Consider the following 26,836-nt stretch of genomic DNA (forward strand, 5'->3'; position numbering starts at 1 on the left):
CTCCTGGGTCTGAGGGAGGAGAGGGCTGCTAGGGCCCAGAACTCCTGGGTCTGAGGGAGGAGGGGCTGGGGGCCTGGATTCCTGGGTCTGAGGGAGGAGGGGGCTGCTAGGGGCTGAGATTCCTGGGTCTGAGGGAGGAGGAGGCTGCTAGGGGCCAGGACTCCTGGGTCTGAGGGAGGAGGGTCTGGGAGCCTGGATTCCTGGGTGTGAGGGAGGAGAGAGCTGGGGGCTAAATTCTAAGTACTTTTAAAAGGAGAATCTTGGAACCTGATCTTTTGTGGGAGGAGGGGGCTGCTGCCAGTAACCCGGAACCGAAGAAAGGCAGGTCTTCTAGGGTCAGAAACCAGAGGGTGGATCAGGCCCCGCCCGCTGTCCCCTGATAGGTCCGGGATCTGGGAGGGCAGGTTTGGGAGGCACTGTGACCTGGTTTCCCCTTCCCCTGGAGGCGGCAAGACCAACCCAAGCAGAACCCAGGAGTCTTGCTGCAATAGGGCTGATGGACAGAGACTTTAGGCAGGACTTACTAGGGGTTTAAGGGGGAGTTGCAAGAAGGTACCGGTTCCCTCATCTGCCCTTCACCGCCCACCCGTTTGCCCTCCACTCATCTCACAGCTCAGGCAGAAAGAAGGTGCGGTTTCCCGCGTTTACTGAAAAATCATCCATTGGCTCTAAAGGTATCCAGACCCTCCCTCAATTTCCCCCCAGGTCCCCGCCAGGATTCAAACCCAGCACACGCCCAGGACGGGGCCACAAGGGGCTGAGCTCGACACTGCCCAAGCTCCACGTGGGCGGAGCTACCGCGCTCCTGACATCACGAGGGGCGGGATCTCTGGTGAAGGAGGCGGGGCCACAAGGGGTGGAGTCCCGAGGGGAAGACCCATTGGGCAAAGTTCCGAGGGGCGGAGCTATTTTGTGTCCGTGGTTCCTTGGGGCGGAGCCACAGGCTGTGCTGTTCCAAGAGGTAGGTGATGGCTGTCGGTGACGTCATAGAGACGGGCTCTGAAGGGCGTGTCCCTGCTCCATTCCCAGGGGGCGCGACTGTGTCTTGCTCGACCTCGTGAGGGGACGGAGCCTCGGGGCGGAGTCTCAGTGTCCAGAGGGGAGTCTCAGGGCAGCTGGCGGTCAAGGGCGGGAACCATTGAGGCTGGAACCCTGCGAGAACCCCCTACCCCGTGCCCTTCGGCCTCTCTTGGTCTTCCCAAGGTGCCCCCGTGGCGCGCAGGCTCAGTTCTCCATGATTTCTTGGATCCAGTCAAGGTAGTGGCATACGCTGGTGTAGACTGCGGGGCGCCGGGGTCTGGAGCAGGGCTCAGCACCCCCAGACACCACGCCTGCCAAGGTTCCGTTGCAAACCAGGGGACCCCCAGAGTCACCCTGTACGCGAGAGAAGGGCAGAGGAACTGTTAGGCCACTCTGTTCATGACAATTAGACGGGCCACTTCCTCCTTCCCAGAAAGGCCCCAGCCCCTTCCTCCTCCAACATCCGAGAGTCCCCTATCTCCAGCCTCTCCTCCCTCAGACCCAGGAGTAAAAGCTCAGAGCCCCCACCTCCCCGCAGGACCCAACCTCCTCCTCCCCCAGGACTCAGACTCTGGACGCCCAGCCCACTCCTCCTGTAGATCCAGAAGTCTGGACCTCCAGACCTTTTCTCTTTTACACTAAGGAGTCCAGGCCCTGGTCCCATCCTCTCCCAGGAATCAGGTATCCCAGTCTCCTCATTTTCACCCAGGAAGGCTGGGGGCCGACCCCTCTGCTCCCCTAAATTCTAGAAAACTTGGTAGGACAGCCTCATTTTCCCCAGAGTAAGGTCTCACCTGGCAGGAACCTCGGCCCCCCTCCCACAGGCCCGCACAGAGCATGCTGTCCGAGATGTGGCCAGGGTACGCCCAGTGGCAGAGTTTGTTCTCCAGGATGCTGATGTTGGCACACTGCAGTGTGACTGGAAACAGCGCTGTCAGGGAAGAGAGCTGTCAAGGATCTGCAACTGTCTCCAACACACTCAGCACCCCACCGCCCTGAGTCCTCCCTACAGCTTTTCCAAAGGACTCATGGAGCCACATTTAGGACTCTCAAAGATAGGGACAAGAGACGGTGACACAGAGACAGTCATAGCATGCAAGAGAAACAAATGGAGACAAGGAGGAAGAGGGCCAAGCAGAGAGGGAGGCTGGCCGGGCACCGTGGCTCACGCCTGTAATCCCAGCATTTTGGAGGCCGAGGCCGGCGGATCGCTTGAGGTCAGGAGTTTGAGACCAGCCCAGCCAACATGGTGAAACCCCGTCTCTGCTAAATATACAAAAATTAGCCAGGCATGGTGGCAGGCACCTGTAATCCCAGCTACTCGGGAGGCTGAGGCACGAGAATCACTTGAACCTGGGAAGTGGAGGTTGCAGTGAGCCGAGATTGGTCACTGCACTCCAGCCTGGGAGACAGAGTGAGACTCCATCTCAAAAAAAAAAAAAAAAAAAAAAAAAAAAAGAAGAAGAAGAAGAAGAAGAAAGGAAGAGAAACAGCAAGATGCATGCAGAGAGCCAAGAGATAAGAGGAGATGCATATATAACTCCCCAGCACTTTGGGAGGCCGAGGTAGGCGGATCACAAGGTCAAGAGATTGAGACCATCCTGGCCAACATGGTGAAACTCCGTCTCTACTGAAAATACAAAAAAATAGCTGGGCATGCTGTTGCGCACCTGTAGTCCCAGCTACTCGGGAGGCTGAGGCAGGAGGATCGCTTAAAACCCAGGAGGTGGAGGTTGCAGTGAGCCGAGATCACACCACTGCACTCCAGCCTGGGCAACAAGAGCGAGACTCCATCTCTAAAAAAAAAAAATGAAATAGAGAAAGACCCAGACCTCAAGGGGTGGAATGAAGGCAGTGAGATAAAGGGAAAGAGATTCACAGGAAGATGGTCACTGATGGAGACAGAGACATAGATAGAGATACCAGATAGAGTGCAGTCAGTATAGATGTGGATATGGATATATAATACATATGCGCATCTATATAAGGCATGGGTGCAGGCTCCGATGCATCAAGGGACATGATAAACAGAATTGGTAAACGGAAGTCGGGGACGGGGGCTGTGCAGGGAGACAGGAGCCATTTGGGTCCATTGGAGTGGATCAGAGAACTTATCTTGGCTGAAGGGGGCAGCCTCCATTGACTCAGCCCAATGCTTGCTATTTTGGGAATCTGAGTTCTTCAAACTTTTTCAAGTGAATCCAGAAACCTGGCTTTTGTATAACACTTTCCGAGTTTTAGATATTGGCAGCAACAAATTCAGACTGTTTTTCCAATCCACTGGCCCAATTTGGCTAAGAGGTCAGTGATCCGTGACTCTGAGAGACATGGCCTTATTCACATTCTAAGATGAACGCATTTCACATTGAAACATCTCTGGGCCAGGTACAGTGGCTCACACTTGTAATCTCAGCACTTTGGGAGGCCAGGAGTTTGAAACCAGCCTGGACAACATAGCAAGACCTCATCTTTGCTAAAAATAATAAAAATTTTTAGCATAAGGCTTAAGTTAAAGGAGGTCCCATCATGGAGCAATGCATGATGGGAAATTCCCACACAGCATCTCTTACCAGAATCAGTGCTTTATTCATGGAGGGAAGAAAATTGAAACAGTATGGATGGTCACTTTTCAGAGGCAATGGAGAGAGGATTCCTGCATCAGGTGGATTCCAGGATACTATTAGAATGCCCAGAATCTAAGATTCTAGAATTCTCAGATTCTGACACACTATTATCCATGATTCTAGAATCTAGAGGCTCAAGGTTTAGAGTTTTATGAATCCAAGATTCTAACATTCCAGATTCCCTTGGATCAAAAAACTCCAGGATTCTAACATTATCTGAATTAAATCTAAGATTTGACTAGATTTAAAAAAGACTAGAATTTTGGCTGGGTGCAGTGGCTCATGCGTGTTATCCCAGCACTTTGGGAGTCCGAGGCGGGCAGATCACAAGGTCAGGGATTCGAGACCAGCCTGGCCAATATGGTGAAACCCCTGTCTCTACTAAAAATACAAAAAAATATATAATAATAATAATAATAATAAATAATAAAAAAAAATGACCCGGGTGTGGGATGTGGCGGTGCATGTCTGTAATCCCAGCTACTTGGGAGGTTGAGGCGAGAGGATCGCTTGAGCCCAGTTCAAAGCTGCAGTGAGCCGTGATCACACCGCTGCACTCCAGCCTGAGCAACAAAGTGAGACCCTGCCTCAAAAACAAACAAACAAACACTCTGAAATTAGAATATGTCTTCCAGAAAATGGTGTTATATAATCAGTGGGATCTAATGGGATCTTTCTTCCTCCTCCTCCTCCTCCTTTTTTTCTTCTTCTCCTCCTCCTTCTTCTTCCTCTTCTTCTCAGTTCATGCAATAATGGCACATCTTTAAAATGCTAGCATCTTATATTTGATTAAATATATCGATTGGCAGATAGATTGACAGAGAGAGAGAAAAGGAGAAGACAGAGATGAAAAGGCAGAGACAGAGGGGTGAGGGAGCCAGATCCCGGGCATGAAGTTTCAGAGAGAGTTCTGGGCCAGGTCATACCCTTGGGGCTGGACACGGCCCCCCAGCCTGAGATGAGACACTGCATGCCTGGGGAGACACAGGTCTGGCTGAGGTTGAGGGGCTGCACAGCAGGACTCAGACGTGCCTGCCTGGGCAGGCGGATCAGCATGATGTCGTCATTGTGGTCATTGGCGCTGAGGTCCTTGTTGAAGCCAGGGTGGGGGAAGAAGTCTGTAACCCGGAACAGCTGCTCCGGACCCTCCCATTTCCAGAGGTGGTGCTCTCCAAGGCGGACCCACAGATACCTGCTGGGACAGGCCTCAGAGGTCAAGCCGGGGGGAAGGTAAAGGTCCTTTCAGCCCCAGCCCTCTTTTCCTGTCCATCGGAGTGCTGTGTGACCCTCCGCAAGCCACACACCCTCTCTGCACCCTCATCGTCTATGTCTGGCCCAGGGTACTGTGATTTTAAGCCAGGCACACAGCTCCTCTGGGTCCCTGGCCCCCACTCTGATGTTTTGTGTGTTTCCATCTTTGTAGCTCTCCCCACAAAGCACCTGCTCCTAGTCCCAGGCTGAGTGAGCCACCTTCCTCCCTACTCACCTGGAGCCTTGGTGGTGACTTGGGTCCCTAGGAACGGTGTGGGCACGGGGGACCCCACCTACCGCATAACAACAGCCCCACCCCTGCCCCCACAGGTCTGGTGGCTTCTGTGGGAGCGGCTCTGTATGTCTGAGTGGTGTGTATACGTGTGCATGTGTATGAAAGGGGATGGGATATGGAAAATCCCCAAACTGGGGGTCATCTCTGGCCTCAGCTTTTCCTGTCTATCATATCCTTCACCCTTCAATGCATGTCTTCCTGGTGTCTAACCTTAAGCCCTCACCACAGTCTCGGTGCACTTGTTCCACTTCTGGTCCATGCCCTAGACAGCTGGGATCCTTTCGGGGTTGACAAGTCCATTCCCCAGCCTCTGACCTCTGACATTAGGCAGCAGGCTAATGACTGCGAATTCAGGGTTGGGGAACCAGAAACATCTGCGTCTGTCTCTCTCTGTCATTCTTGCTGTCTTGGCTCTGGATCTGGAAAAGTAGTCCTCACCCCTACATCCCCTCATCCCCCTACCCTTCCCCTGCCTCTGACTCTCTTCCACCTTCATATCTCTGCATTTCTCCTGCTTCACTTTCGGCTGAAATCTGAACATCGTTCTCCCAGTCTGATGTATAGGCTTAAGTTAAAGGAGGTCCCATCATGGAGCAATGCATGATGGGAAATTCCCACACAGCATCTCTTACCAGAATCAGTGCTTTATTCAAGGAGGGAAGAAAATTGGAACAGTATGGATGGTCACTTTTCAGAGGCAATGGAGAGAGGATTCCTGCATCAGGTGGATTCCAGGATACTATTAGAATGCCCAGAATCTAAGATTCTAGAATTCCCAGATTCTGACACACTATTATCCATGATTCTAGAATCTAGAGGCTCAAGGTTTAGAGTTTTATGAATCCAAGATTCTAACATTCCAGATTCCCCTGGATCAAAAAACTCCAGGATTCTAACATTATCTGAATTAAATCTAAGATTTGAACCTAGAATTTTAATGTTCTGGGACAAAAAGACTAGAATTTTGTCCGGGAGCAGTGGCTCATGCCTGTAATCCCAGCACTTTGGGAGGCCGAGGCAGGCAGATCACAAGGTCAGGAGTTCGAGACCAGCCTGGCCAATATGGTGAAACCCCCGTCTCTACTAAAAATACAAAAAAAAAAAAAAAATAGCCTGGCATGGTGGTGCATACCTGTAATCCCAGCTACTCAGGAGGCTGAGGCAGGAGAATTGCTTGAACCCGGGAGGCGGAGGTTGCAGTGAGCTGAGATTGCGCCACTGCACTCCAGCCTGGGCGACAGAGGGAGACTCTGTCTCAAAAAAAAAGATAGAATGTCATCATTCTGTAAATGTATAACCTTAGAAATTTAAGAGTCTGGGATTCAAATAGTTTAAGACTACAGAATTATCTGAATCTCAATATTCTAGGATACTGTGAATCAAAGATTCTAGTACTGCGAGTTTCAATATTCAATGAATCTAGAAAGCTCTGAATTTAAGATTCTAGGGTCACACTAGCCATTATGGCTATTGAACACTTGAAATGTGGCTAGTCCATTTTGTAACAGGCTATATGCGTAAAATACAGAACAGATTTCAAAGGCTTAGTACCAAAACAAAAGTAAACCGTACCATTCATACTTGTTTAAAAATTGATTACATGTCAAAATAAGTTTTTGGGTATGTCAAGTTAAATCTATTAGAATTAATCTTACTCATTCCTTATTTTTTAAATGCGTCCACCAGAAATTTAAACTTACACACGTGGACACAAATTCATCATAATTCCTCTGGGCGGTGCTGACCCAGACTGCTAAGATTCTAATAGTCTGTGAATCTATGATTTTAGAATTTGCTGAGGCTATTGCAGAATTTCATAAATTCAAGATTTTAGGATTCTACGATTCTGGATTTCTCTGGGTCAGTCTCAGATTCAAAGAACCTAAATTTCGAATCTTAGCCTCCTTAAATGAGGTATTGTCGGTCTCTAGAATTTTAGGATTTGGAAGGCTACCCTTCCTAATTCTAAGAGTTGAACTTGTGGTATCAGAAGTGGAGGCTCCGCACTTCTGGCCTATAGCACCCCTCACCTTCTCCTGACCCCCAGCCTCCGCCCCTCCCCAGCGTGGCCAGCCCAGGTCACTCACGGCTTGCGGCAGTGGGCAGCTGTGAGCAGCCAGCGGTCACTGATGAGGGTCGCCCCACAGAAGAGCCGAGTAAGGTGGAAGAGGCCGGCCTGCCAAGGCTGGGAGTTGGGGCGACATTCCTCGGCCCCGATGGCACGGGTGTCTGCCCAGCCATGCCCTGGGGTGGGGACGAGGGACAAAGGGGTCAGCGAAGAGCAGGTTGGGAGGGCTGGGAGAGGATGCTGAGAAGCCTAGAGGGCAGGAGGCAGAAGCCTGGGATGGGAGGGAAGAGCAAGATGACCTTAGTACAGCCGTGAAGGGGCAGCCAGCCCGGGAGCCTCACCTGCCAGCAGAGAGAGCAGAGCACAGAGGAGTCCCAGCTTCATGACCCCTGGGCACCTGGATCCTGGAACGTGCACCCGGCGTCCAGTGCTTCTTTATGGTAAGCCATGCCATCTCCTTCCTCCTCCATGGGGCCGCCCCTGTGATTAATCAGGGTTGGGAAATGTCCCTGGGGGAGGGGGAAGCCCTGGGGCTGTGACAGGGGCCTTGGGAGAGGAGGTAAGTGCAGGGAGACCCCCCTTTTGGGATGAACTGGCAGCTTGCTGGGCCAGAGCTTGACTGAATGGAGGAGGAGTGCTGGGGGTGTGGAGAGGTTGTGGGCACCTCCTCTGGGGTCTTCAGAGTAGGAGCCCTCATTCCTCATCACCTTAGGCTACAAGGTACAGAATCTTTTGTGTCCTGGAAAAGGAGGAAGATCCTTGAGGCCTAAGGTCCTGGTGTGCAGCAGGTTTATTTTGGATAAAGCAGTGGTGTGCAGAGACCAACCTCCCAGGGCAGGCTGGAGGGATGTGCAGGGGGACCACCCAGAAAGGAGGCTAGGGGTGGGACACAGAGTCAGGACTCAGACACAAGAGCAAAAGATACAAAGAGAGGGAGGTACAGGCACAGAAGGACCTAAGATGAGAGGAAGAGCGGGAGGAGGAACATGAGAAAGATTGAGGGAAATCCAGGTGGAGCAAGGCAGAGACCACAGGCAGCTGCACAGGTTTACACACCTCGCAGAACCTTCCCTGCCTTGGGGATTTGGGCCTCTTCCCACAAGGACAAGGCCCTCTCCTAGAATGTTGGGAAATCTGGTTCCATCTGGATTAACCCACTCTTGTCATAACTTGCCCCCTTCCCCACAGCTCCACCACGCAAGGACCCAGGTGCCCAACCTTCCAGGTAGCAAGTGCCCTGTGCTCTCTCTTAATACATCCTGATATTTGCCAAATCCTGAGAACGTTTGCTATACATTTTTTTCATCCATCTCCCTGCCCCCCACCCCATTGTCCTTTCCATCACCCCATCCTCCCTGCCTCTCTCCTCATCATTCCTTCTCACCACGTGGACAGCTTCTGGAGGGCTGGGCCCAGGTCTGACTAATCTGTGTGTCCCAGCGTCACCCTGTTCCAGGCGTAACAGGGCTTGCAGAAGTCCTCAGGAGATGTTCATTGAATGAGTGAATGTCTTTCTCCATATCCTTCTTTTCCTGGTGAACTCCCACTCATCCTTCAACACCCAACCTCAATGCTCCCTCCTCCAGGAAATCTCTGATTTCCTCAGGCAGAGTCCATCTTTGCCTCCCCTGGGCACTTATAATCCCTTCCACTTCCCGCCCACAGGCCTGGTTATGAAGCTGGGTCTGGGATCCCCCTGAATGTTCTCTCACTATGTCGTCATGGTTTGGGGCACGGACTCTGGAACTGAACCATGTGTGTCCAAATCTCAATGATTAGGTGTGATTAGTGATGAGGTGTGTGACTTTGGGCAAGTCACCAGACCTCTCTCAGTTGCTCCATCTGTTTTTTGTTTGTTTGTTTGTTTTCCAAAATGGAGTATTGCTCTGTCACCCAGGCTGGAGTACAGTGGCGTGATCTCAGCTCATTGCAACCTCTGCCTCCTGGGTTCAGGCGATTCTCCTGCCTCGACCTCCCAAGTAGCTGAGACTAAAGGCGCGCGCCAAGACGCCTGGCTAATTTCTGTACTTTTAGTAGAGACGGGGTTTCACCATGTTGGCCAGTCTGGTCTGGAACTCTTGACTTCGCGATCTGCCTGCCTCGGCCTCCCAAAGTGCTGGGATTACAGGCGTGAGCCACCGTACCTGGCCTGCTCCATCTGTTAAGTAGCAGTAATAACGAGGGTTGTTGGGGGGATTAAGCAAATTTACACACATGAAGCACAACAGTGTCTGACACATGGTAAATGTTCAATGTCTCTCCATCCCCTGCAGAAACCTGCGGTGCCTTTATCATAGCTCATTTCACCCTTGCCTGCAGCTGTCTCACTGCCTTTCCAGACAGGGAAGTCCTTGAGATCGGGGACTGGGTATCCACTATGTGCTAAGTGCCACCTTAACTGCTATTAACAGCATTTTAGACCAGGAACGGTGGCTCACGCCTGTAATCTCAGCACTTTGGGGGGCCGAGGCGGGTGGATCACTTGAGGTCAGGAGTTCAAGACCAGCCTGGCCAACATGGTGAAACTCCGACTCTATTAAAAACACAAAAATTAGCCAGGCGTGGTGGTGGGCGGCCTGTAATCCCAGCTACTCGGGAGGCTGAGGCAGGAGAATTGCTTGAACCTGGGAGGCAGAGGTTACAGTGAGCCTAGATCGTGCCACTGCACTCCAGCATGGGCAACAGAGCGCGAGACTCTCAAAAGAAAAATAATAATAATAATAATAAAAAGGAGCATTTCAATAGCTACCTTTATCGACTGTGTTCTCAGTGCCTGGTGTTAGGTAAACTTTGCGTGTATATTATCTCATTTAATTATCCTTCTGTTGTTGTTTTTTGTTTTTTGACACAGGGTCTCTGTTGCCAAGGCTGGAGTGCAGTGGCATGATCATAGTTCACTGCAGCCTCAACCTCCTGGACTCAAGTATCCCTCCTGCCTCAGCCTCCTGAGTAGCTGGGACTACAAGGTATGCACCACGATGCGGGGCTCATTTTTTTTTTTTTTAGTAGAGACGAGGTTTCACTATGTTGCCCAGGCTGATCTTAAACTCCTGAGCTCAAGCATTCCACCCACCTCAGCCTCCTAAAGTTCTGGGATTACAGGTGTGAGCCACTGCGCCTGGCCTATCTCATTTAACTCTCACAAGAGTCTAATTAAGCAGGTGTCTCCATTTCACAGAGTGAAAACTGAGGAAGAGAGAGCATTCAAGTAATTTGCTCAAAGTCATACAGCAAAGTGATTGAAATGCATTTCCTTCTCTACCTGGTGAACTCCTACTTGTCCTTTAAACCCCTGCACAAATGTCCCCCCATTGAGAAGCCTTTCCTGACTCCTTCAGGCACAGCCTGTGGACTTGGTGGGGTGCACCCCATACCCGCTTCTGTTACAGCACTGATCTATTTGTGTTATGTGTTCACACAGCAACGGGGGTGACTTCTGTGTGCCGGGCATAATACAGGTGCTTAGCAAATCACAGTGAACAAATATCTGAATCACTGCCCTCACGGAATTTGTGGGGAAGGGTGACATAGACCATTATCAAGTAAACATAAATGAGATAATTTCAGGTATAATAGGTGCTATTAAAAAAAAATAAACAGAGCATCAGGACTGGATAACCAAAAGTGGACTCCTATAGCCTGGGCAATTCAGGAAGGCCTCCCGGAGGAGGTGACTTTTGAGTGGAGACCTGAATGACAGGAATGTAAGCCTGGCCTGTCTCCCCAACCTAACTAGCAGCTCCTTGAGGGTAGTGCCTGGTCTGATTCATCTTTGAGGCCTGGCATAAGATGTGGCTCGATAAACATTGTGGAGTGACTAAAGGGACGGGTGAGTTGCCTTTAAAAATGAATCGAATTTTCAAGTTTCCACTGACCTCGCTTCTGATCTTTGGATGACAAACCCAGCTGATATGCCTGACCGACATTTCCTGGGTGTGCTAATGGGGGCAGAATAGGAAAGAGGCCACGGAAGGGAGCTGTGTACCAGACTCTGTGCTCAGACCTTGTACATCAACCTCCTGTGGGCTTTGCAGGGGGAGGGACCTTGTGATCACCCCTACGTATGTCCCCAGCACCCAGCACTGGGCCTGGCACATAATAGATGCTCCATAAATTGGTAACCAAAAGGACAAACAAACAAACAAGCAAACAAAAAAACCCCGTGCTGGGAAATTTCTGTTGTGCCTATATTCAGCTAGCTTATGTTACTGCTTCAAAGTTCAGGATAAGCTGAGACACTCTAACTTCTTTTTTTGAGATGGAGTTTCGCTCTTTCATCCAGGCTGGAGTGCAATGGTGCAATCTCAGCTCACTGCAACCTCCGCCCCCCGGGTTCAAGTGATTCTTCTGCCTCAGCCTCCCAAGTAGATGGGATTGTAGGCGTCTGCCACCACGCCTGGCTAGTTTTTATATTTTCAGTAGAGATGGGATTTCGCCATTTTGGCCAGGCTGGTCTCGAACTCCTGACCTCAGATGATCTGCTTTCTTTGGCCTCCCAAAGTGCTAGGATTACAGGCATGAGCCACCACACCCAGCGGACACTCAAACTTCTATTAGCTTTACCTGGATTCTGTGTATTAACTCCCCTCCCCTCCCCCAATTTCAGGGAGAGTCAAACAATTTCTCCTCCCAAGTTTTCAGGACAAAAATCTCACAGCCAATTAATAACAGATAAACCAAAGATTTTCCCCTAAATGTCAGAGGGAGGTTTCTTGGCACAAACTGGGCAGTTGAGGTGTCAAGAGTTCCCCAATCTTCACTACCCCCTCGGCCCTCTGGTCTTAGAGGTTGGGATGGAAGCAAGGTGAGGTCTCTTGAGTTCCAGTGGCCCCATGAAGGCAGAGAAGGTGCTATATGACTCAGGGCCAGCCTAGCTCCTGCCAAGACAGGAGGAACTGGTGTTGGGTGGAACCAGAAGTGGGAAACAGTGGGAGATGAGAAGGAAGTGGTTAAAAGGTGGTTCCTGGGACTTGGAACTACGATGGGGAAAATGATTCTTCCATCATCCCTAAGGGATGGGGATGGAAGGTTGGGATAGGGGGCTACCCCGTGCACTTCTTCCCTGGACACACGCTCTCACCGGGACGTGGTCAGATCATGACAATAGGTAAACTTTAGTCAGAGCTCACCACCCACTGTGTTAAGCCTTACATGACAATCCCCATGAAGATTTACATACACATGTTATATCATAGTCTCCTCACAACATGTCTAAGAGGTAGGCATGTCATTTTTCCCATTTTGCAGATGAGGAAACCGAGGTTCAGAGAGGGCACTTGGCTTGCCCAAAGTCACACAGCGGGGGGTGGCAGAGGAAGTCAGGTTGGGTGACCCCAATAACTGCTCTCAGAGACTGGGTGATGACCAGTTTCCTCGCTTCTCTGGAATAAACCTTTGCCACCACTTTCTGCATTTCAGCCTCAGTACAGGCAGAGAATGGGGATGGGCAGGGGAATGAGGTGAGAGGGGAGATGTTTAGAGGTGTGGAGGGTGGCAGAGGTTTGAACAGTGCAGACAAGGGGAGAGTTCAGCCGACTGGGGAGGAAGAGGATGGATGACGGAGCCTCTGGGCATCTGGATCAGTTGGAGCATAACATCTGGATCAGCTGGAGCATAGCATCTGGATCAGTTGGAGCGTATGACTTTATTGATCCAGGACATGTATTTGCAGATCTGGGTGTAGACAGCTGGATGCTGGGCAGAGCCGCAGGGGTAAACACCCCACGAGAGGATGCCTTGGAGGGTCTCGTCACAGACCAGGGGGCCTCCCGAGTCACTCTGGGGGTGGCAGGAAGGAGAGATCAAATAAATGTGCCAACGTGAGAGCTGTCACTTTGGGATCTGGGGCAGTGGTGGGGAAGGAAGGGGTTGGGTTGGGATGAAGACGAGGATGGGATGGGGTTGGAATTAGGTATGAGGCTGGAGGGTAGGAATGGAGGTGGACTTCAGGTTATGGGGGTTCGGCTGGGGGATGAGAATGAAGACGCAGGGAGACTGGAGTTGGGACTGTAGTTCATGGAAGGTGAGGGGATGAAGATGGGCTTGGAGACAGGAATGGGGTGGGGTTAGGGTGGAAATGGAAGGTGAGGGATGAAGATGGGCTTGGAGACAGGAATGGGGTGGGGTTAGGGTGGAAATGGAAGGTGAGGGATGAAGATGGGCTTGGAGGCAGGAATGGGTGGGGTTAGGGTGGAAATGGAAGGTGAGGGATGAAGATGGGCTTGGAGACAGGAATGGGGTGGGGTTAGGGTGGAAATGGAAGGTGAGGGATGAAGATGGGCTTGGAGACAGGAATGGGATGGGGTTAGGGTGGAAATGGAAGGTGAGGGATGAAGATGGGCTTGGAGACAGGAATGGGATGGGGTTAGGGTGGAAATGGAAGGTGAGGGATGAAGATGGGCTTGGAGACAGGAATGGGGTGGGGTTAGGGTGGAAATGGGATTGAGGATAGGGATGAGGAGGGGGTTAGATCTGGGTAAGAGCTGGGGTCAAGGATGGGTTTGGGAATGGAGTTGGGGAGCGGGAACAGGGTCTGCTCTTTTCCCATAACCTCCCTGTCCTCCCTCCCAGGAGTCAGAGACTCTCCCTGTTCAGATCCTACCTGGCAAGGGTCCTGGCCCCGGTCCAGTCCGGCACATATCATGTTGTTGGTGACCACGCCGGGGTAGAAGACCTCACACTCTTTAGGGCTCAGGATAGCGACATTGGAGCAGGTCAGGCCCTTGTTGTACTTCACTAAAGGGAGAATATGCCAGTAATCCGTGGGCCCAGCCCCCAATCCTTGGGGAGCCAGGAGTCCAGATACAAGACTGTTTCTATCCTAAGCCCTAGCCCCTCCTCATTCAGACTCAAGAATCCTGGCCCCAGCCCCTCCCCCACTTAGACCCAGGAGTCCAGGCCCCCAGCCTCTCCTCCCCTCAGACTCACAGACCCAGGCATCCAGGACCCCAGCCCCTCCCCCACTTAGACCCAGGAGTCCAGGACCCCAGCCCCTCCTCCCTCAGATCCAGGAGTCCAGTCCCCAGCCCGTCCTTCCTCAGACCCAGGGGTTCAGGCCCTCAGTCTCCTCCTCCTGAGGTTCCGGCCTCAGAGCCCCAGCTCTTGCCTCTCCGGGCAGCCGTGGTACCCCAGCCAGCGACCTGGCACTGGTCTCCAGGCTGGGCACAGCGGTAGGGAAGCTGCAGGGCCCGGACGCGGGGCCTTGGCACTACGGGCCTGGCCAGCTTCAGCAACATGAGGTCGTGCTCATCCGTTCGCCTTGGCAGGATGGGGCCTGAGCCCTGGTGGTACTTGGGATGGACAACAGAGAGAGTGGTCCGGCGGAGCTGTTCGCCCTGAAGAAGCAGCAGGTGGTCATCCCCGACTCGAGCCCACAGTGGCCTGGGGGAAGGAAGAGGCATGTGAAGGCAAACCCTTCATAGGGACTGGCGTGAGGGCAGATACCAGGGCCCGGAGATAGGAGGGGTCTGAGGGAAGAGGGTCTTGGGGGAGAAGGGGACCTCAGTGGACACGGGGAGGAGGAATCAATTGTTTGAGCTCCAAGGATCTGCAGGAATTGAGGAGGGCTGGGGGCCTGGACACCTAGGTAAGCCTTCCACATTTTCTTTTCTCTTTTTCTTTTCTTTGTTGAAACAGAGTTTCCCTCTTGTCATCCAGCCTAGAAAGCAATGGCACAATCTCGGCTCATTGCAACCTCCACCTCCCAGGTTCAAGCGATTCTCCTGCCTCAGCCTCCTGAGTAGCTGGGATTACCGGCACCCGCCACCACACCCAGCTTTTTTTTTTTCTTTTTTCTTTTTTTTTTTTTTTTTTTTTTTTGTATTTTTAGTTGAGAAGGGGTTTCACCATGTTGGCCAGGCTGGTCTTGAACTCCTGACCTCAGGTGATCCACCGGCCTCGGCCTCCCAAGGTGCTGGGATTACAGGCATGAGGCACCGATCCCGGCCCTACTCCACATTTTCTCTGTGGTAATACCCAGCCCTTCCTCCTTCAATGGGAACTCAGGAAGTGAACCTTTTCCTCTAGTTCTAAATTCCTGACCACACGGACCCTGGCTTCTATCCGTTGCAGGCAACCACCTCCTCCTAGAGCCCAAGGAGAATCAGCGGGACAGGAGTGACGGGCCCAGAAATGCGGAGAAGGACCACACCGCCCCCTGGCGGCCACAGCGCAAGGCCCGTCTCTCCTCCTGCTGGAAGGACACCAGGGACCGCACCTCCAGCTGTGGGAGTTCCGAGAGCCCCGGCCCTGCCCGCTCCTTCCTGGAGGCCGCCTCCACAGCCCCCCGTGGCGTCCTCGGGGATGGATATCCTCCTACTTGTTTCCGCAGTGCGCGGCCGTCAGCACCCAACTCTGGTCCACCAGGACACCCGCGCAGTGGAACGAGAGGCCGTTGAAGAGCGAGACCTGCCAGGGCTGCGAGCCGCGCGCGCACGGGGCGCCAGAGGCTTCGGGGTCCAAGCGCGTGTCGTTTTGGGGGAGCAGCACCGCCTCTGCGGCTGGAGAAAGAAAGGGGACGGGATCAAAGCACGGAGGGCGGGGGCTGGGTTTGGGGTCGGAGCTGGGCTGTGGGACTGGACTGCGTTCGGGGACGGGGGACGCAGCCAGAACGCGAAGGTGGTAGGGAAATATTGGGGGTTTCGCGTGCACCGAAGGGAATGGGAGGAGAAGAAGCGCGTGAAAGTGGAAGGAAGCTGGGATAGGGTAGCGTGGAGTAATAAGACAGAATAGGGTGGGTCTGGAGGGCAGGGACTGAACGCAGCGCCCTAGAGAGCTCGCTAGAACGCCGCTGGTCGATAGAGGGGCGGGGATTGAACGCGGCGGGGAGGTAAGGGAGCGAGGATAGAACTCGGGGATCGGGGAGAAGAAGGGGTGGGAATAACGAAACGGGATTGAAAACCGGGAGAGGGGTGGGGCACAGTGGTTTACGCCTGTAATCCCAGCACTTTGGGAAGCCGAGGCGGTTGGACCGCTTGAGCTCGGGAATTCAAGACCAGCCTGGGCAACACAGCAAGACCTAGTCGCTACAAAAAAAAAAAAAAAAAAGTAGTCGCGGAGGCATGCGCCTGTAGTCACAGCTACCTGGGAGGCTGAGGTGGGAGGATCGCTTGAGCCCAGAAGGTGGAGGTTGCAATGAGCCGAGACTGGGCCACTGCACTCCAGTCTGGGCGACAGAGTGAGACCCTGTCTCAAAAAAAAAAAAAAAAAAAAGCCGGATGTGGTGGTGCATGCCTGTGGTACCAGCTACTCCGGAGGCTGAGTATCGCTTGAGCCCAGGAGGTCGAGGCTGCAGTGAGCTCTGGTTGGACCACTGTACTCCAGCCATGGAGACGGAGCACAGCCCTGTCTCAAAAAAAAAAAAAAAAAAACAAAAAAAAAAAAAAAAAAAAAGAAAGGAGAGAGAAAGAAACAAGAAAGAAGAAAAAACGAGAGAAAGTAAAACAAGAAAGAAAGGAAAGGAAGAAAGGAAGAAGGAAAGAAGGAAAAGAAAAAGAAAGAAAGAGAGAAAGAAAGAGAGAGAGAAAGAAGGAGAGAGAGAGAAAGAAAAAAGAAAAAGGAAGGAAGAAAGGAAGAAAGAAAGAAAGAAAAAGAGAAAAAAAGTGAGGGGAGAGGGCAAAAAGCGGTAAGGCAAGACTCAGGATAAAACACGGTAGTGTAGCCGGGCGTGGTGGCTCACGCCTGTAATCCCAACACTTTGGGAGGCCGAGGCGGGCGAATCACGAGGTCAGGAGATCGAGACCATCCTGGCTAACACGGTGAAACCCCGTCTCTACTAAAAATACAAAACATTAGCCGGGCGTGGTGGCGGGCGCCTGTAGTCCCAGCTACTCGGGAGGCTGAGGCAGGAGAATGGCGTGAACCCGGGAGGCGGAGGTTGCAGTGAACCGAGATCGCGCCACTGCACTCCAGCCTGGGCGACAGAGCGAGACTCCGTCTCAAAACAAACAAACAACAACAAAAAAAAACCACGGTAGTGTAAAATGGGGCGGGGCCGGGATGGGGCGGCGTAAGAGGAGGAGAAAGAACGCGGCGAAGAGTCCACGGAAGAGCGAGGATCCGGGTGGCAGAAATCGGACGGGGCCTGAGTGGGGCGGGACACCCAGGGGCCGAGCCACAAGAAGGGCCCGGCTGACTTGGGGGCGGGCCCTGCTCCGGAGCGCTGGGTGGGTGCTGGGGTCTCGGGGGAGGAGAGGTGCGCGGGGCTTGGTGACAGGAGCACATTCTCCTCCCGCCCATGCCTCCCACCCGCGCCTCTCGCCGCCCTCTGCCCCCACCTCACCCCAGAGTTGCGCCATCAGCAGCGGCAGCAGCTTCGCCAGAGCCCGGGCGCCAGAGGCAGCGGAGAGGTGGAGGTGCGGGGCTCTCATGACCAGGATCAACTGGGGTGTGTGCGGGGGCGGGTTAAAACAGATGCTCCGTTAGAGACCCCCACCTCGCCGTGCTCATCCGCCCAGCCTGGGCCACCCCAGCCCGCAAGCATCCTTTTGACCTGCAGCCGATAACCCCAGGGGCTGGCAGATTCGGCTGGAACAGCGGTAATGGGCACAATTACCCTAATGACGCCCCTTGCCGCAGCTTCCCGTCCTCCCTGTGCCCGAGGGGAGCGCTCTCCGCGCCCCAGCTACCCCGGCTGCAGCCACGCCGCACCCGAGGTTTCCCCCTCCTTCACGCGCGGGGTGGGGATCCGAGGCTCGGAGCCAGTGGGAGCCTCTTTCTCAACCTCACAGCGGGGGACTTCCGCGTCCCGCAGGTGGAGAAACCGAGGCTCCAAGCCGGCTCCTGCCTGTGGCCCGGGGGTCCCCACCCATCCTCTCGCAATCCACCCCAACCCGGGTGGGGTGCAGCTAGCTTCACCTGGGAGTCGCCGATAGGAAGGAGGGAGGGGATCCAGACGTGCCTCTGCCCTGCCTGTGGTCCGCCGCTGGTATCCTCTGCCCAGGGACCCCTGGCCGGACGTTCCCTTTTAACCCCAAGGAGTCCGGAAGCTTCTCCACCCTCCCCTACCCCCACCCCCGGGCTCCCTCCCTTTCCCTCTGTCTAATTGTACCGTGGGTGAGGCTGGCACTCCTGGGTCCCAGATTCCTGCTCTGGGAGGGGCCCTGGAATACAGGCTTTTCCCAGTGCCCGAAACACCCCCTTTTCATCCCTTTTGGAACTGGCTTCCGTGGGGATTCCCCGGGTCCCGGTTCCAAGAAGGCTTCCCAGGTGTGGGGAGAGGGTTCACATCCCCAGGAAGGCTAGGGGTGGCGGCATGAGAGGCCACTGAGAAAGGAAATCAACGGGAAGTGCATACCTAGAGTGACAATGTGAGAAGCCAGACTGTGGAAGAGGAAGGAGGAAGGCCTAGAGATAAAGCAGGTTGAGTAAGAGGGACAGAGGCTGGCTTGGAAAGGGAGATTGTAACAACCCAAGGCTAAAAGAGCCAGAGAGAGAGAGAGAGAGAGAGAGAGGGGGGGGAGGAGAGAGGGAGGCGCCGAGGCTAAGACAAACCGAAACAAGGAAAGAGGGAAACCCATGGCCACTCTGTGGCCGTGAGTGAGCTCTGTGTGTGTCCCAGTGACTAGCCCATGTGCGTGCTGGGGGGCTGTGGCTCTGCCTCATACCCATGTGTGGCCATCTCACACCCTCCCTGCCATCTGTGTGCCACCAGGTGACACACAGGCCCCTGAATCACAGGAGATCAAAGCTGCGAGGGGGATGGGCATTACCTCAGCCAACTCCCTCATCTCAGGTGAGGAGTGAGAGGCTCAGAGAGGGCAGAGACTCAAAGGAGGTCACACAGCAAGTCCACTTAACAACCGGAAGGCCCTGGTTCCACTCTGGGCTCCTATTGCTCATGCCAGCCACCTCTCCTGCGAGGTGAGCAGACCGTCCCAAAAGATCCTGAGCTGGCCGGGCGTGGTGGCTCACACCTGTAATCCCAGCACTTTGGGAAGCCAAGGGGGGGTGGATCACGAGGTCAGGAGTTCGAGATCAGCCTGGCCAACATAGTGAAACCCCATCTCTACTAAAAATACACAAAAATTAGCTGGGGATGTTGGCGGGGGCCTGTAGTCCCAGCTACTAGGGAGGCTGAGGCGGAAGAATCGCTTGAACCTGGGAGGCAAAAGTTGCAGTGAGCCGAGATTATGCCACTGCACTCCAGCCTGGGTGACAGAGCAAGACTGTCTCAAAGAAAAAAAAAAGATCCTCAGTTCTGGATTCTGTCTGTGGCACATCCTCTTCAGAGGCCATCTAACTCAGTGCTGCTCAGCTGAACTTTCTGCAGTGATGTTTTATATGCACTAGTTAATCCAGTCACCATTAGCCATGTGTGACTATCCAGCCTTGGAAATATCACAAGTGAGATGGACGAGTTACATTTCTGGCTTTAAGTAATTTTAATTGGAAGAGCCAGGTGAGCAAGTGACTTTGCTTCTCTGTGTCTGTTTCTTCATCTATAAAATACGTATGAAAACAGTACCAACCTCATAGGGTTTTGTGAGGATTAAGTTGATACATTTAAAAGTGCTTGGAGGCCAGGCACAGCGACTCATGCCTGTAATCCCAGCACTTTTGGAGGATGAGGAGGGCAGATTGCTTGAGCCTAGGAGTTTGAGACTAGCCGGGGCAACATACTGAGACCTCTGTCTCTACGAAAAATACAAAAATTAGCTGGGCTTTGTGGCATGTGCCTGTAGTCCCAGCTACTCTGGAGGCTTAGGCAGGACAATTGCTTGAGCCCAGGAAATTGGGATTGCCACGAGCTGTGATTGTTACTGCACTCCAGCCTGGGCGACAGAGCAAGACTGTCTCATAAATAGATTAATTAATTTAATTTTATTTAATTAATAAATAAAAGCCGGGCGGGCATGGTGGCTCACGTCTGTAATCCCAGGAGTTTGGGAGGCCAAGGCGGGCAGATCATCTGAGGTCAGGAGTTCGAGACCAGCCTGGCCAACATGGTGAAGCCCCATCTCTACTAAAAAATACAAAAATTAGCCGGATGTGGTGGTAGGCACCTGTAATCCCAGCTACTCAGGAGGCTGAGGCAGGAAAATTGCTTGAACCCAGGAGGTGGAGGTTGCCATGAGCAGAGATAGCACCACTGTAGTCCAGCCTGGATGACAGAGCGAGACTCTGTCAAAAAATAAAATAAAATAAAAGCCACTGGATCAGGGTCTAGCACACAGTAAGCACTCAGTAGATTCACTCATTTAGCCAATATTTATTGAAACCTTGATATATGGCCAGGAGCTGTCTTTGGGGCTGGGGATACAACAGAGAACAAACCAGGTGTTATCATTCCCAGAGTCACAATAGTTCAAGGCAGAATTTGAATCCAGGTCTCACTGATTTCAAACCCCAGGTTGATTATTAAGTGACAGCATCTCCTGTAGTCCAGGAGGCCCAAAGAATGTGTGTAGAGGGTCTTGGTTTAGGGTTTCTTATTAACAGAGTAAACAGGAACCAAACACCAAGTGGAAATGGAGGGTGTTGGGCTGTGGTGGGTGGGTCCAGTCTAATTGTTCTTCATCGTCTCCTGGATCCAGTCCACGTATTTGCAGACTTTCGTGTAGACACCAGGCTTTCGGGTGATCGCACACGGATCCTGGCCCCAGGAGATAATGCCTTGAAGAGACTCGTTACAGACCAGAGGGCCCCCGGAGTCACCCTGGGCACGGGGAGAGAGAACATCGGTCAGAGAAAGCGTTGAGCATGGTGTTAGCCAGGGAGGAGGTGGGGACGGTGCTTAGGAGTGGGGCAGAGACTGAGGATGGGTAGGCACCGGGAATGGTGATAGATTTAGCGATAAGGTTGGGATTATGGGTGGGATAAAGGATGGGGTTAGCCTCAAAAACGAGTTTGGGGATGGTTGGAGCTGGAAATGGTGTGGAAACGGGGATGGAGCTGAAGTTTGTGCTGAGGTCGGAAACGGGAACAGGGGAAGAGATGGACTGGGGGTTGCAGGGGGTGGCAGGTTGAGGTTGGGGATGAAATTGTGGATGTCGGTAAAGACGTCACTGAAGCTGGCGATGGGGATGGGACTGTGGTTGGAGACCCAGGTCCTGCCCACTGACCTGGCAGGAGTCCTTGTCCCCTTTCTGCACGCTGGCGCACACCATGGTGTCTGTGATGTTGCCGGGGTAGGCGTTCTCACACTTCTGGTGCTCGATGATGGTGATGTTGGCACATCGCAAGGTGTGAGGCAGGCGTACTGTGGAAACAGCGTGAGGGGCTGTGGGAATGAGCCCCTGCCACCTCCCCTAATGCAGTGCTTGCTGTGACCCTGCTCCTGGGGGAATCCCTGTCCTTAGATGCAGCCAACTCACCTCTCTTTTTGTAACAATAGCAACGGCGATGCTATCCAGCTTTTTTTTTTTTTTTTTTTTTTTGAGACAGAGTCTTGCTCTGTTGCCCAGGCTGGAGTGCAGTGGTGTCATCTTGGCTCACTGCAACCTCCATCTCCCAAGTTTAAGCAATTCTCCTGCCTCAGCCTCCCGAGTAGCTGGGATTACAGGCACACACAACCACGCCCAGCTAATTTTTCTATTTTTAGTAGAGATGGGATTTCACCATGTTGGCCAGGCTGGTATCAAATTCCCGACATCAGGTGATCTGCCCACCTTGGCCTCCCAAAGTGCTGGGATTACAGGCATGAGCCACCGTGCCCGGCCTGCTATCCAATAAATGATTTATGCCAGTTGCTTGATATTCATTATCTCTAATCCAATCCTGACAGGTGGGTATAATTATTCTCATTTTATAGAGAAGAAAATCAAGATTCAGAGAGGTGAAGCTGCTTCCCCAAGGTCCTACAACCGGGAGGTTATGGATATATGATTTTATATCCCGTCCGTCTGACTCCAAGGCCCCAACTTTTGTCCCCACCCTCCCCTGTCCTGACGTTTTCCACACATCCTCTCAACTTATCCCACCATCATCACTGTGAACTGCATCTCTGATCCCCTGAACCCTTCCACTGTCATGACCACCCTCTCCTCACCACCCCCTGCCAGGTTCCCCTCTGGAGCTCCTACACTGGGGGCTGGACGTGCTGCCCCAGCCGGAAATGAGGCAGCTGGTGCCAGCAGTGACACAGCGTGAGGAGAGGGTGAGGGGTCGCACAGCCCAGGTGATGGAGACTGGCGATGCCATCTTCACCAGCATGATGTCATTGCGGTGGTCTTTGTTGGGGAGGCTGTTGTTGAAGCCGGGGTGGGGGAAGGACTCAGTGGCTGTCCGGGTCTGCTCACAGCCCTCCTCCTTCTGGAGGTTGTGCTCTCCCAGGTGAACTATGTAGCGGCTGAGGTGGGAGAGACGGTGGTTGGAGGAGGAGAGGTCAGGGGAGACATGGGTGGGAGAGGTGAGTGACACCTTTGAGGATGAAGAAACATCGCTCTGCTTCCAACCTCTTCCACGTCTCCCACCGAAGCCCCCTTTCCAGCCATAGCCCCATCCCAACCCCATTCATCCCCGCACCTTCAATCCCAACTCGAGCCCATCAACCTTGCTGACACTACCCGTCCCCATCTCTAACCCCCTTTCCCGCACCCCTATCCCTGAGCTTCTCTCCATCTATCTCCCCATTCCCAGCCCCACCCCGGCACCTCCCCAGCCCCCGCACCCACGGCTTGCGGCAGTGGGCTGCTGTCAGGAGCCATCTGGGGGCGATGAGGGTCGCCCCACAGAGCAGCCGCGTCTTCTCGAACAGGGCTGCCTGCCAGGGCTGGGAGTGAGGCTTGCACTCGAACCCCTTGATGATCCTGGTCTCTCCCCCTACGAGCCCTGGAGGGGGTGAGAGCAAAAGGAGGGGCTCAGGAAGGAGAGGTGGTAGACCAGGAGGACTCCCAGAAATGGGGGTGGGGAGGAGAGAAAGAGAGTGGGTGGTCTGGGCCCTGGTCTGGTGTCCCTCTGGGTTGCCCTGGATGCTGGGGTCGGGCATTAAAGGATGAAAATACTTCCATAGGGTCAGATGCAGTGGCTCACGCCTGTAATCCCAGCACTTTGGGAGGCTAAGGTGGGAGGATTACTTGAGCCCAGGAGTTCAAGATCAGCCTAGGCAAACATAGTGAGACCCCCCACCCCATCTCTACAAACAAATAAACAATTAGCCTGGCTTGGTGGCAGGTGCCTGTGGTCCCAGCTACCAGGGAAGCTGAGATGGCTTAAGGATCACTTAAGCCCGGGAAGTCAATACTGCAGTGAGCCGTGATGGCACCACTGCACTCCAGCCTGGACAACAGAGCGAGACCTTGTCTCTGGAAAAAAAAAAAAAAAAAAAGGAAATACTTCCATACTGGTTGGTCGGTAGCCCCTGTCCTGTGTGCTTTGAGTGACCGCTCCCCCAACTCCAGCTTCCCCGGCCCCTCCACGGGACCCTTTAGGACCCCCTTGACCTCTCCTCCTTTGGCATTTAAAGGGATTATCTGGAAGGGCATCCAGGCCCTCATGACGGCCGCTCCAATTCAGGTGCCTTATGGGTTGTTCTATCATTTGGAATCAGCCCTGTCACTGTCCAGACACAGAGGGTTAGGGGCTCCCAGAGATTCAAGAGGGAGACTCCTGCCCTGCCCCGTCCCCTGCGTACCTGTCACCAGAGCAAGCATGATTAAGTGCAGAATCCTCATGGCCTGCAGCGGGGAGGAGCGGGCCCCAGGTTCCTCTAGGAACAAGGAGGGACATGGGGCCGCATCACTTTACGGGGAAATCGGGGAGCAGGGGGCTGGCTCATGCCCTCTCCTCTCTCCCTCACCTGCTCCCCGCTCCCCACTTGGGAGAAACAAGGTCGGGGAAATCCCCTGTTTCTCACAGCACTCGGATCTCCAGACAGTTAAAATATATCTTAGGTGTCGAGGGTGGTCTTGGAGAAGGCCTGGTCACAGCTAGAAGCTTACGAGATACCGAGAACCATGTGGAAGTTGTTGGGAGGGGCTTTGAGCCGTCAAGCCACGGGCCGGCCCCGTTCAAGTCAGAGGATGTGTTCCTTCTTGCCTTGAGAGCTGGCCAGGCCCCAGCAGCTTGGGGTGGAAGGACAAGGGGAACCAGACCCCATTCCGTAGCCACCCCTTTTTCATTGTCTTCGCAGCAGAGCGATATGGAGCCTTTGAGGTCTGCTGGCGGGGAGTAGGGGGCTCAGCCCCAGACAATGTCTGGGACCCCCATCACCTGGCTTGCTCCACCCCTGTCCGCCAAACCCCTGCCCTTTTGAAGGACAGCCAAGCAAAGCTGGGCGGGGCTGGTTGAGGGGAGGGCCGGTGCCCTCAGCTGCCCTGGCCAGCGGGGGTGGGAGCAGAGGGCCGGCTCAGCAGCTGAAGCCATGGAGATTAGAGGTAACTGAGGCTGGGGACAGCCATCGGAGGTGAGAGGTGCAGAGAGAGGCCAGGAATCCCCACCCAAGCAGAGAAGGACAGAGCAGAGGGAGAAATGGGTGCCCAAGCGGGACAGGTGTCCTTGGGGAGGGCTGACACCTGGACGGGAGGGGCGGCTTCCCTTTCCTCCTGGACTCACGGGCTCTGGGGCTGGGGCTCTGGGGGCCTAGTGGCGGCGGAGGCGGCAGTGGCGGCGGCTACAGCAGGTAGGCTGCGTTGGAGCGCCAGGTGCCAGGCACCAGGCAGGCGGGCTGGCAGAGGGGCGGCCCCGGGCGGGCCCAGGATGACTGGCCTCCAAGCCCTGCCTTAATGCCCCGGGGCGGGGTGTGTCGGGGGGGCCCTCCCCACAGGCCTCCGAGGCACTGGCTGCCTGCCTGTGCCACCTCTCTCCAAGCCCCTCTTCTCCCTGCATCTCGGCCTCCCTCTGTCTCTGTCTGTCTGTCTGTCTGTCTGCAGCCTTCCTTTCCCTGCCCTGAGTCTCTGAATCTGCGTCTCGCTCTATGTGTCATTCTCTGCCATTCAGTAATTCTGACTTTGTGTGATTTTTCTCTTTCTGTCCCTACGTGTCTGTCTGCCTTTCTCCATCCTCGTCCCTGTCTCCATCTCCACTCTTCTCTCTCCGTCTGGCTCTGTGTGGTCCTTTCTCTAATTCCTTCTATCTTTGTGTCTCTCAGTCACTCTCTGATTGCATCTCTGGCAATTTGTCTCGAAATCCCTCTCCTTCCATCTAATCTCCGTCTCTCTTTTTCCTTCCGTCCCAGCCACTCCCTCTCCACAGCCCCAGCGCAGGTGGGCCCCTGGCCTCCCCTAGGCCGCTCCCTTCTCCTTTGCAAGGAGGGGGATGTGCTGGGGTGTCACACAGGTGGGGCTGCTGCCAGGCACAGGGGCAGGACCAGAGGGTGGGGGAGGCAGGTCAGGGCCTGTGGAAGCCGAGTCCAGGAAAGGGAACAGAGCCCTCGGCTGCGCTCCACCCCAGGGCTCCTCTGGGGCCTCGCTTCTCTGCTGACCCTTCCCCTGCCCACTTCTCCCTGCCTCCCAGGCAGCCCGAGTTCAGCTGTTCACTTACTGGCTGCTGTGAGACCTCTGCCCGATGACTTCCAGTCCTGCAGCCACCTCAACCTCTGCATCTGCAGAACCCGAGCGCGGATTCCTGCTTCTCCCAGCTTGTTTGTTTTCAGTTAGGTCCCTTCCCTTGGCTTTCCTCCCCTCTCTCCCCTGACCAGATGTGGAGCAAGGCAGGGGAGGGCCTAGGTTCTGACAGCAGCCAGCCCTGGCCTCAAACCTAGGTGCTTCCTCTTCCTACTACTATGACTACCCTTATGACGTGGGGACAAGGGACTCCACCCCTGCGAGGCTCAGTTTCTTCATCTGAGAGATGGGGGTGACAGACCTGCTTGCAGGGGAGGTTGGGATCAGGCTTCCAGGAGGGTCCATTTGGAAAGAGCAGACTGCAGGGGGGCTCAGCAAATGTGCCTCTGCTGGTGTGATCACCCCTCACTCCCTCCCTCCTCCAATTCCCCTTCAGTGCATTTGGGGAGATGTTTTCTCCTCACCTCCTGAGTCCCAGTGGAGACAGAATCCAAGGGGTGGGCAGGAGGATTAAAGACCTAGGCCGAGCTCTCCTGCTTTCCAAGGCTGCACTCCACCCTTCGTCTTATTAGAACAAAGCCAGGTCCCACATTAAAGATACAGTGTATGCTTCATTACGAGAAAGTAAACTGCAGTTGGCTAGTGGAAAGAATGTTACGTTTTATGGACATCGGATTAAATGGTCATAAATGTTGACTTTGCAGCTTTCATCTGGTATTTTGGAGCTATCAATTCTCTTTTTCCTTTCTCGGGTCTTTTGTGGACCCTTGAAAAGCTTATAAGCGCTAGGCACTATTTCTATCGTGCCGGATGAAGAAACATGTGTCTTATTTATATTGCTGGATTTTTGTTTTTGAGACAAGGTCTCACTTTATTACCCAGGCTGGAGTGCACGATCTCGGCTCTTTGCAGCCTCCACCTCCCCGGCTCCGGTGATCCTCCCCCCTCAGCTTCCCAAGTAGCTGGGACTACAGGCACGCACCACCACACCCAGCTAATTTTTTGTATTTTTGTAATGACGAGGTTTCACCATGTTGCCAGGCTGATCTCGAAATCTGAGCTCAAGCCATCCTCCCACCTCGGCTTCCCAAAGTGCTGGGATTACAGGCGTGGGCCACTGCACCCGGCCTATATTATT

General features: G+C 53.7%; 3 protein-coding genes across 11 annotated transcripts; all 3 read right to left on the reverse strand.

Moving 5' to 3' along the window:
- Positions 1-624: 624 nt before the first annotated feature.
- KLK9 (kallikrein related peptidase 9) lies at positions 625-7,681 on the reverse strand. Of its 3 annotated transcripts, XM_030821901.1 has the most exons (6): positions 7,600-7,636; positions 7,278-7,434; positions 6,323-6,440; positions 4,571-4,836; positions 1,815-1,951; positions 630-1,374 (listed from the first exon to the last, which is right to left on the reverse strand). In XM_030821901.1, the coding sequence occupies exons 2-6, from the start codon at positions 7,429-7,431 to the stop codon at positions 1,225-1,227; spliced, it is 825 nt and encodes a 274-aa protein (XP_030677761.1). In that variant the 5' UTR covers positions 7,432-7,434; positions 7,600-7,636; the 3' UTR covers positions 630-1,224. The 3 variants fall into 3 exon arrangements, with proteins under 3 accessions (XP_030677762.1, XP_030677761.1, XP_030677763.1); XM_030821902.1 differs by lacking the exon at positions 6,323-6,440 and having other exon boundaries at positions 625-1,374; positions 7,600-7,681; XM_030821903.1 differs by lacking the exon at positions 7,278-7,434 and having other exon boundaries at positions 7,600-7,642.
- A 3,135-nt stretch (positions 7,682-10,816) lies between these two features.
- On the reverse strand, positions 10,817-18,659 carry KLK10 (kallikrein related peptidase 10). 3 transcript variants are annotated; one of them, XM_030821905.1, is made up of 6 exons: positions 18,552-18,659; positions 17,538-17,637; positions 15,576-15,756; positions 14,364-14,638; positions 13,860-13,993; positions 10,817-13,036 (listed from the first exon to the last, which is right to left on the reverse strand). In XM_030821905.1, the coding sequence occupies exons 2-6, from the start codon at positions 17,623-17,625 to the stop codon at positions 12,884-12,886; spliced, it is 831 nt and encodes a 276-aa protein (XP_030677765.1). In that variant the 5' UTR covers positions 17,626-17,637; positions 18,552-18,659; the 3' UTR covers positions 10,817-12,883. The 3 variants fall into 3 exon arrangements, with proteins under 3 accessions (XP_030677765.1, XP_030677764.1, XP_003269873.1); XM_030821904.1 differs by lacking the exon at positions 18,552-18,659 and adding an exon at positions 18,306-18,512; XM_003269825.4 differs by lacking the exon at positions 18,552-18,659 and having other exon boundaries at positions 17,538-18,060.
- Positions 18,660-20,445: 1,786 nt separating this feature from the next.
- Positions 20,446-26,253, reverse strand: KLK11 (kallikrein related peptidase 11). 5 transcript variants are annotated; one of them, XM_003269828.3, is made up of 6 exons: positions 26,163-26,253; positions 23,829-23,903; positions 22,870-23,026; positions 22,279-22,544; positions 21,319-21,455; positions 20,446-20,912 (listed from the first exon to the last, which is right to left on the reverse strand). In XM_003269828.3, exons 2-6 carry the CDS (start codon positions 23,866-23,868, stop codon positions 20,760-20,762), a joined length of 753 nt encoding a protein of 250 aa, XP_003269876.1. In that variant the 5' UTR covers positions 23,869-23,903; positions 26,163-26,253; the 3' UTR covers positions 20,446-20,759. The 5 variants fall into 5 exon arrangements, with proteins under 5 accessions (XP_003269876.1, XP_003269877.1, XP_003269874.1 ...); XM_003269829.2 differs by having other exon boundaries at positions 22,279-22,615; positions 22,866-23,026; positions 26,163-26,204; XM_003269826.2 differs by lacking the exon at positions 26,163-26,253 and adding an exon at positions 25,676-25,922.
- Positions 26,254-26,836: the final 583 nt, after the last annotated feature.

Source organism: Nomascus leucogenys, chromosome 10 (genome assembly GCF_006542625.1).
Source record: "Nomascus leucogenys isolate Asia chromosome 10, Asia_NLE_v1, whole genome shotgun sequence".
NCBI classification, from domain to species: domain Eukaryota; kingdom Metazoa; phylum Chordata; class Mammalia; order Primates; family Hylobatidae; genus Nomascus; species Nomascus leucogenys.

Excerpts from the sequence above, each read along its gene's own strand:
- KLK9 (XM_030821901.1), bottom strand. The coding sequence starts at position 7,431 with ATGGCTGGGCAGACACCCGTGCCATCGGGGCCGAGGAATGTCGCCCCA. Across the intron at positions 6,441-7,277 it reads GCTGCCCACTGCCGCAAGCC|AGTCTCCCTCTGTCGCCCAG; the intron begins GTGAGTGACCTG and ends TTTTTGAGACAG. Across the intron at positions 1,952-4,570 it reads GGCCGTGTCCAGCCCCAAGG|CGCTGTTTCCAGTCACACTG; the intron begins GTATGACCTGGC and ends CTTCCCTGACAG.
- KLK10 (XM_030821905.1), bottom strand. The coding sequence starts at position 17,625 with ATGAGAGCCCCGCACCTCCACCTCTCCGCTGCCTCTGGCGCCCGGGCT. Across the intron at positions 15,757-17,537 it reads GCTGATGGCGCAACTCTGGG|CCGCAGAGGCGGTGCTGCTC; the intron begins GTGAGGTGGGGG and ends TTCTTTCTCCAG. Across the intron at positions 13,037-13,859 it reads GGGGCCAGGACCCTTGCCAG|AGTGACTCGGGAGGCCCCCT; the intron begins GTAGGATCTGAA and ends TGCCACCCCCAG.
- KLK11 (XM_003269826.2), bottom strand. The coding sequence starts at position 25,736 with ATGCAGAGGTTGAGGTGGCTGCAGGACTGGAAGTCATCGGGCAGAGGT. Across the intron at positions 22,545-22,869 it reads GCAGCCCACTGCCGCAAGCC|CCGCTACATAGTTCACCTGG; the intron begins GTGGGTGCGGGG and ends CTCCCACCTCAG. Across the intron at positions 20,913-21,318 it reads GGGACAAGGACTCCTGCCAG|GGTGACTCCGGGGGCCCTCT; the intron begins GTCAGTGGGCAG and ends CCCCGTGCCCAG.